A 9,303-nucleotide genomic window follows, 5' to 3' on the forward strand; every position below is an offset into this window, starting at 1 on the left:
TACTAATACTAATAGGCTACTAGTGCTCAAGGGGTCGTTGTCGTAACAGGTACTACAGATATGTACCCGAGGTACATATATGTATACACAAAGTGTACCAGACTTGTACTACAGAAGTGTACCCTAACCCTAACACTAACCCTAACCCTAACCCTAACCCTAACTCTAACCCTAACCCTAAACATACCTCATATAAAAATATAAACATAATACTAAACAACCTAAAACTACCTCGGGTACATATCTGTAGTACCTGTTACGACAACGACCCTTCATGCGTTCCTAACACTAACCCTAACCCTTGTTTACTTGCGATAACGCTAAAAATTAAAAACTGCCGGGCATTTAGGAAATCGAAGACCGTGCCCGGCAGCCGTCAGATATATGCCTGATGTCAGATTATATGTATATATTATAGCCACTCTGTTCCTACCTGCTCTCTTATTCATGTTGTTTGTGCACGTGGCGGGCGTGCGGTGTACTTGTGTGTTGCAGATGAGCATTTGACCGGCATTTACAGGTGATTATCGGCAATAATAGGCGACATAAATGATAGAGTAGAGAAACATTAAGACTTTGGTAGTAAATACTAAATACATTTCGTGTTTACAATACATTATTTTATTTTATTGAGACGTTCCAAGTGCCTGTGCTCCGCGCGCAGCGCTCTGGATCAACAGCAAAGCTATGCCACGCAATCTTGTATCATGTCTCTCTGGACACAAGAATTAGAATGTAAACAGTGCAGCCTGCAGGTTGCTAAACCCCGCAAACTAGGCCTACTAATCTAGAGTCAGAGACTCGTGTGGTGGAGGAGGTTGGTGCAACAAGTAACTAAGTGAACAAGCCGAATCAGAAACAAAAAGCAAGTATTATTATCAATATACCGGTCTCCTTTTTCGATGACAATTCCATTTTCTATCCGTCTACCACAACATATTGATGATGATGTTTGTGCACAAGAACGCGCATAATTTATACAACAAACATTTGAAAATCACGGCTGAATCGCACCGCCATCTAGTGAACATTATCGCAGTTAGCCATGTTTTGAACGTTCTGTTGTTGGTCTTTTCCGCCATACTGGCAAAATGGTGTGTATGATGGCAATTTTGTTAATGACAGAATCCTTATATATCACAGCAATCTGACTATATTTCATATTATTTACAGGTTATTACTTACGTATTCTTAATTTAGTTTGTTTGTATTGTTTTAGGGCGTGGATATTTGCCACAAACATGACCGTAAGCCGGTCAGGAAGGAACCTAGAAGTAAGGATGTGTATCTGCTCTTACTTGTGAAACTATACCGTTTCTTGGCTCGTAGAACTGGAGCCAAATTCAACAAGATCATCCTAAAGAGGCTTTTCATGAGCAAGAATAACAGACCCCCAATGTCTGTTGCTAGGCTGGTAAGTACTAAAGTAGTACTAGTAGTTATTGTGATCACAAGTGGTGCTGATGTTACATATTTAGAATTCGTTAAATTAGTTTGATTAGTCAGAGAAAAAAATGCCCACTTGCCACTATAGATTCTGTTCATCGAATGTCTAATTTTACTAAATGAGCTGATACTATTTTGAATTGTCGGTTGGCGAGTTTCGGTGATGACAACTGCCCTGTCTCGGATTGTCTGTGATGGCTGACATTGATTAGTCTTGCTGAGAAACTGCCACTATATAGATATTAAAATCGTTAAACAAGTGTGACGTGATTACTTTGTTGCAGTTGATGGAAGGAGTTTAGGAAATTGACAGTCTAACCTCCGTTTTAGTGCATGATACAGTACATTTTCTGGAATTGCTTCTATTATTATGGCGCCACCTGTTGACAGCTGAAAACACTGTCACTAACCTTAATCCGTAACTACAGCAAACTTAAATAAATTAGGGTTAGGATTACAGTTCGTGTAAGCTGTTGTAATTATGTACTCGTGTTTGTGGTGTTTGTTGGCATATGGTGACAGTTAACTGTTTATTTACAGGTTCGTAAGATGAAACTCAAGGGAAGGGAGAACAAGACTGCTGTTATTGTTGGCACGGTTACGGACGACCTGAGGATGTTTGATGTTCCCAAGCTGAGTGTAAGAATAACCAATTTTATGTTTTCATATTTGGTTTAATAACTGGACACAAAACTTAACAGTTCTAATAGTGTTGTTAGTGTATAAATAGTTCATTAATGATGTAAACCATTGCTCAATCCCACTTTGCGAGCGTGCTGCATAAATTGTTGGCGGCGTCGTCGTCACCATATCCCTAATCCTCACCCTATCTGTGATCCTACGATAGGGTTGAATTGTAAACTGGTAAATTTGGAAGAACTGATGTTAGCTGCGTAACTTTTTGTGCGGATATTTTTCATTTCGAACCCGGTTGATAACTAACAGTAAAGTTCCTGTCACAAAGCTCCTAGCTTCATTGTCGTCGTTCGGTGTCGACTTTTACGAGCGAGTGTCGGTCGGGGAGTTTCGGTGATGACAATTGCCCTGTCTCGGATTGTCTGTGATGGCTGACATTGATTAGTCTTGCTGAGAAACTGCCACGATGTTACCGTCTCCCCCACGATCGCTGGTGCGCCCCGTGTGAGTGCGACTCGTACTGACATATGTCCGCGTTGTGCGTTTTCCAGATTTGCGCTCTCCACGTGACGGCGAGGGCGCGCGCGAGAATTCTCAAGGCCGGTGGGGAGATCATGACCTTTGACCAGCTGGCCCTGAAGTCCCCGAAGGGACAGAACACCGTCTTGCTGCAAGGTGAGTTTGTATCCTGCACGCACCTTTACCGTGCACCGTTAGTGTTAGGTTTAGTGTTACTGTTAGTTTGACCCATGGTTTAAAAAAAATTGAAATAGCTGCGGTACATCATTTTGCGTGGTTCGAAAATATCGTACGTAATAATCACTGCTCAGCTTCTACATTTTAAATCAATAATAAAATAATATATACGTACAAATAATAGTGGAATTTTTTTGGGGGGACCTGGCAAAAATGAGTTGTCAAAGACTACTATCATCCCAAACGTCTCGGAGATGCAACCCCCTGTCTCTGCAAGGAAAACTCGCGCCGATCCGAGTGTTCTTACCGCTCTGACGTTTGTCTAACCGTTGGCTTTGCCGCTCGCTTGCAGGCTGTCGCAAGGCACGCGAGTCGTACAGGCACTTCGGCGCCGCCCCTGGTGTTCCGCACAGCAGCACGAAGCCATACGTGCGTAGCAAGGGCCGCAAGTTCGAGCGCGCTCGCGGTCGCAGAAAGAGCCGTGGCTACAAGAACTAAGCGTCCGGACGGTGAACGAGTTTGTGTAACAGTGACCTGCGGGAGTCAGGATAATGAGAGAGGGAGAAGTACATGTACACAAGTAAATAAAAATAACATTTTGAATGAAATGTTTTTTGTTGTTAATTTTGTGGATTTGACTTTGTGTGTGCTGTACATACAAACTACAGGACAAGGTAACAGTGTGTAAGAAAATTATCACTAACGTTTTAGTTGACGTTACGTGAGTGAACTGCAACTAAAATAGTGTTACAAGTTGTGGCACTTTTAGCAGCAAATATCGGTACCATATCTTTTTGAACAATGTAGGCTTGTTTATTGTTCTATGATACGTAACTAAAATAAATAAGAAATTTAGCATATCAAACATGGCTAGTTTTAAATCCTTGCAGTTACACTGGTACCCTGTTCTCTCCTGGCAGCTATCAAAAAATTCATGTTGTGCTGCATCATTCATTTCGTTCATTATCGTTATTATTTTGTAGCGCGATGTAACTGGAATTTAATTCCCAGCCTTTGATGATTTGATAGTGTGGTTAGTAAGCTCCCAGTAAAGGGAACGGGCGATCGTTACATATGTAAGTATTAGTACTTTAAAAAAAATAAAATTCCACCAAGTTACACACAAGTTATATCTGCACACACATATTTGCAAGAAGTGAAAAGATAATAATATCTGCTATCCTTCAACGTTCGGCTAACAGCAGCGCCATCGTACGGTGGCCAGAAATAATAAATCTTTCCATAGCGGAAGGAAACGATGGTCAAGGCATTGGAAGATTTGGGATTTAGAAAAATGACGTCTGTTGCGAACACGTAAATCTAAATGCTTGAAGGGGAATCCTGTGGAAATTGTGGAGTTTTCCCTCTACAAAATTATTAAATTGAGGAATGCACGCTTTAGTATCGTTATTGGTTTTGGTTGGTAGAGTGGTGTACGTCTTTTGGGGTGCAGGAAAATCGAACAGAAATCGGTCACACACATTAAAAGCATGAACCAGTGAAACTCGGCAAATGTGTCATTAGTGTTATTTGTTTTGGACATTCAAACATTACACACGCGGCAGAATTTGAGGCACATTTACTAGTTATCAGCCTTACATTCTAATAAATGCTTTTTTATTAATGGATCGATGGGATGTTCCTGAAGGTTAACCTAACAAAAAACTAACGAAATTCGAAAAAACAAAGTTTACTTGGGTGAAAACTTCCAAAACAGCTTCGATCTAGGATAGTGGTTCATTATAATTGGATGGATCGAGCAACACACTAATCACTATTTCCCCTCTAGGCAGACTGTCAGTTAATTACCCGTAAAGGTCAATTTGGGCCCAGGGCGCATTCTAAAACATGCTCCCATATAACTCATCTGTCCTTGTGTCTACTTCATACATACATTGTAGATAGTTTTAATAATAAAAAAATACTAATTGAAATTTGCCACAATAAAAAGCGTGTAATTCGCCCTCGTTTACGCATCAGTTACTTTACCGTCAAGTTTATTTGAGAAACTGGTTTATTTTATCATATATTTTTTGGTTGACGCAGTTGGTACACAATTATCGCTAAAAAAGTAGTTCGAATACTTTTTATTGCTTTGGCGATATCGGAATTTCTAAAGAGCTTTGCACAACATACCGCAAGCCCGCAGCGTTTTCCCTTCACATACATGCATTTATTAATTTGCGGTTGTATAATAAAGGTATATTCCCATTTCATGTGCCGTGTTTCTTCTGTCGTATGCGCGACAGACCTAGCTAGTACCTACTTCGCCACAGGTCAGTCGCTTACATCGTCCAGGGATCTTTCTTAATCAACACCCGCCGACCAGAGAGTTATCACACGAAACGCACCTAATTAGAAAGCCTCCAGATTAAATTCACACGAACATCCACACACTCGTGTTGCCGCTCCCTCACGGTATTTCATTGACCCCCCAGCGGCGCTGCGAGATCAATTTTCCTAATTAATTAGAACTTTCTGGTGATTGATTCTTCTGCGATGGTTGCGGGGCAGGCGTCGTAAATAATTGAGTGGGCCCACGGAGCATGACTGTGACGGCTCTCTGACGGCATTCGACGTGTGTCGGCACGCACGGGAAGGAGGTGGTGGAGGAGGAGAGAGGATCGAAGCGATGGGCGCGTCAGTCAAACAAAGATGCGTTCCGTCACGCGGCCATCTTTGTACTTCTCCGTCGCACGTGGAAGCAGAGGAACGATGCAGCGCCCGCCTCCGTCGGCTCTCCGATCTACTGTGCTTCGTTGATTAATTTCTCTCTCTCTCTCTCTCTCTCTCTCTCTCTCTCTCTCTCTCTCTCTCTCTTTCTCTCTCTCTCTCTCTCTCTCACACACACACACTTTCTCCCTCCCCCTCTCTCTCTCCTCTTTCTTTCTCTCTCTCTTTCTCTCCCACTCTCTCTTTCTTTCTCTCTCTCTCTCTCTCTCTCTCTCTCTCTCTCTCTCCTTCTCTCGGACCGCGGGTTCGATCCAGTGTGCTGATACCTTGTCAGTGGGTAAAGCTTGCTATCGCGCCGAGGAGCGTCAGTTGTCACGCGAAGCTTAAGCGTCCGTCGGCATGGAAACCGCAGACGCCGCGATGACGTCAGTAGCACTGCCAGCTCTCAGCTCGGCATTCACGAAGACAGGTGACTACGGAGGAGTAACCACAGCAACGGCGAGAAATAACAATGTAGCCGAAGCCGCAGCAACGACGACAGGCTACGCTGCCATGACAACAGGTAACGCTGCCATGGTAACAGGTGACGCTTTCACGACTACAGGTAACGTTGCCATGACAAGAGGTGACGCTTCCGCGACAGCCGATGACGCAGTCACGACGGCAGGCAGCAGTCATGCGGCGAACGCGGTGTTACTGCTAGAGATGCGGTCGGCAGTGAAGACGCTCGCGTGGTCCGGCGCTTTCTTCCTCGTCATCGGCTGCATACTGACGACGGCTGGCGCCCTCGTGAAACTCAGAGGCGACGACGAGGACGACGTCGGCGCGGCGACAAACGCTAGTGGTAACCACACAGAGGGCGCCACCACGCAGTTACCGGACACCACCGAGAGTGACGTCACTACCGCAGCTAGCGACGAACCGCCGACGACCGCAGCGGCGGCGCCACTGTCGTACCCTAGTTTGAAGGAGCTGCTCATAGTGGGACCCATCATGCTGCTGCTGGCGTTGGCGATCTGGACGCTAGCGCTGGCGGTGCGCAGGAAATACGTGCACTGTAAGGTGGCGCCATCTGACGAGAAGAGGCAGTCGGCGAGGGTGGTGGGAGGAGGAAGGAGGGCGAGCGAGGGAGGTCGGGACATGGTCGACGAAGACATGCTGCAGTCACTGTTCCACGACCCGGACACGAGAGCCAGGTGAGAATTCGCACCTGATAAAGGCCACCTGTACAGATGTATCAAATAATATTGCGACTAGCGTGTTACCGGACACAACCTACCTATTCACCCAATGCCATGCTACGCTACGCTATGCTATGCTATGCTCACGTCTACGGCTATGCTATGCTATGCTTATGCTAGCTACGCTAATGAACTATGCGCTATGCGATGCTACTCTATGCTATGCTTATGCTAGTCATCTTATGTGCACTACGACTATGCTAAGTCTATGTGCTATGGCATGTTAGCAGTTACCATCTATGCAATGCCCAATGCTATCGCGCTACGCTATGCTTTTATGCTAGCCATGGCTACCGCTACATGCACTTATGCCAGCATTACGTCATGCCTATGCATGCATGCTACGCTATGCGTAATCATCGCTAGAAGTATATCACAAGGTGGCAACGCTATGCCATCTGGAGTAAATAATACGATGGGTGCTGCTAATGCTGTGCTATCAGAACTATATAATATCAGGAGTCTATCTATATATATTGAGTATATTGATAGACTCCTGATAATATGGGGGATACTACTAAGGCTTGAGAGGCATGTATTCCTCAGGTAACTGTATCGAGGGTACCTGGGTACAGGTCGATATATCGGAACGTACCAGCTGGTACTATCTAATAGCGCGGAGCCGTCCTCGCCTTCATCCACTAACAGATCTAGGAGTCGCCTACGCCTAACTGCCCTAACCCTGAACCCGTAACCCTAGTCTCCTAACATGATCAGGATAGTTTACCAGGGTACGTCTCGATATATCGGAACGCAGTCACCTTCAGGGTATCTCATCATAGTACTTCCTGGGACATCAGACCTTATGAGCACTACTATGCAGTATGCATCAGGGGTAAATAATAAAAAGGATTGCTGCATGCTATGCTTATGACGCGTGCCGCTGTGTATTCCCGCTAACTCTTACCGCGTGCTGCTATTGATGTTATGATGGGATGCTCTTGATAGGTATAGAAGACCCCGGTTACCGCGTTACAGGGGTCATCGACTCATGTAATCAATTGCGGGCTGGGGCATTTCATCAGGGGGGGGGGATACTGCTACGATATGCTATGCGATGCCCTCAGGGGTAATTAATAAGGAAATGCAGTTATGCTATGCCTACCAGGAGCAAACAATAGAAGGGATGCTGCTACACGTTGCTACCAGGAGTAAATAATAGAGATTTGCTAAGCTAATAAGATATAAACAGGAGTAGATAATAGAAGATCTTCTATTATCTACTCTAGTCCGAGATTCCTCTGAACGCAAATGCCCACCACCGACGATTTTTGGTCTCTAACCCACACCAAAACCACCAAAATCGTCGGTGTGGGCATTGGTCAGAGGAATCTCGGACTATATCTACTCCTGATATAAATAATAAGAGAGTTGCTATGCGATGTCCTCAGGGGTAATTAATAGAGGGAATGCTACTATGAGATGCTAGCAGAGGCATAGTGGATGGATAATGTCAGGAGTACATAATAGGGATTCCCTATTATCTACTTCTGATAATGTGTTGGTTTTGCTCCCGACGACAGGCTGGCTATGAGAGGAGAGCTGACACCTTACCCCAGCTTGCAAGCGTCCCCCAGCGACACGCCCCTGAGCTACGTCAAACCGCTGGACCCGCCCTACGACGACACGCCGACACATGTCGCCACGGGATGAAGAAATAGAATTTACTTGTGTATATATATATATTCCGCGTGCGTGCGTGCGTTCGTGCGTCTTCGGGTACGTGTAGGCGCGCAAGTGTGTATATGATATATATTATATATATATATATATATATTTAATAATAAATAAGGAGGGTACATCATAGAGGGTATTACTATTATGTACTTCTCTATTATGTACTCTTGATATATATCTTTGTATAAATGTGATAGGTGGGATTAATTTGGAATAAATTTGCCGCTTTTCCCAGTAGATGTCGCGTCAATATCGGAGCATGTAGAGTCCCTTAATATGGATTTAATATCCCCTCTATATTAAGGGATTCCAGGAGCATGTGGAAAGGATTCAAGGCATATATACTGTACTACCGTAACATTACATATACAATCAAATATTTAAATCCATAGTATGCCTTTGTCAGGAATTTCAGCTTGAAAAATCCATTACATTATTGTTCATTCAATCCTTACCGCCTGCGCGCTCTAAATATCGTTAAAACTGTTTGTAATGATAATTATAATGAACAGACATTGTGCATGAAAAGATAATAAGGCGCCAACGTCAACCAATTAATTATAAGTGACATGCTGTCACATTTAATACGAAATTAGGGGGTGTAAGCGGTAGCGAATGTTTAACGGCCCAGGCGAATGAATAAAAAATTATATTTATATTACACTATACAAAAGCGTTGACTTGTGATATTAATCTAGGAATAGAATCTTTACTGGTAAGTATACGATGAATGAAGAATCCGTGATTATTCATGATGATGATCATACAGCATGCACGAGCATGCACGCACGCAAGTGCTCTCACATGTACACGCACATACGCACACACACACACACACACACACACACACACACACACACACACACACACACACACACACACACACACACACACACACACACACACACACACACACACACACACACACACACAC

General features: G+C 44.1%; 2 protein-coding genes across 2 annotated transcripts in view; one reads left to right on the top strand and one right to left on the bottom strand.

The window, feature by feature from the left end:
- Positions 1 to 1,040, bottom strand: part of LOC106809909 (centrosomal protein of 95 kDa-like) — a 21,683-nt gene extending 20,643 nt beyond the window's left edge. The window contains exon 1 of the mRNA XM_014813147.1: positions 888 to 1,040. Within this exon, the coding sequence (XP_014668633.1) occupies positions 888 to 915 (28 nt within the window). The 5' untranslated portion in view covers positions 916 to 1,040. The remainder of the gene's footprint in view (positions 1 to 887) is intronic.
- LOC106809917 (60S ribosomal protein L18-like) lies at positions 1,036 to 3,390 on the top strand. Its single transcript, XM_014813160.1, has 5 exons — positions 1,036 to 1,094; positions 1,220 to 1,414; positions 1,987 to 2,085; positions 2,634 to 2,757; positions 3,131 to 3,390. Exons 1-5 carry the CDS (start codon positions 1,092 to 1,094, stop codon positions 3,274 to 3,276), a joined length of 567 nt encoding a protein of 188 aa, XP_014668646.1. The 5' UTR covers positions 1,036 to 1,091; the 3' UTR covers positions 3,277 to 3,390.
- Positions 3,391 to 9,303: the final 5,913 nt, after the last annotated feature.

The sequence above is a fragment of the Priapulus caudatus genome, unplaced genomic scaffold (assembly GCF_000485595.1).
Source record: "Priapulus caudatus unplaced genomic scaffold, Priapulus_caudatus-5.0.1 Scaffold395, whole genome shotgun sequence".
NCBI lineage: Eukaryota > Metazoa > Priapulida > Priapulimorpha > Priapulimorphida > Priapulidae > Priapulus > Priapulus caudatus.

Bases quoted from the DNA above. Each gene is read 5' to 3' on its own strand.
- LOC106809917 (XM_014813160.1), top strand. The intron at 1,415-1,986 runs GTAAGTACTAAA...GTTTATTTACAG, and splicing joins CAATGTCTGTTGCTAGGCTG to GTTCGTAAGATGAAACTCAA. The intron at 2,086-2,633 runs GTAAGAATAACC...TGCGTTTTCCAG, and splicing joins TTGATGTTCCCAAGCTGAGT to ATTTGCGCTCTCCACGTGAC.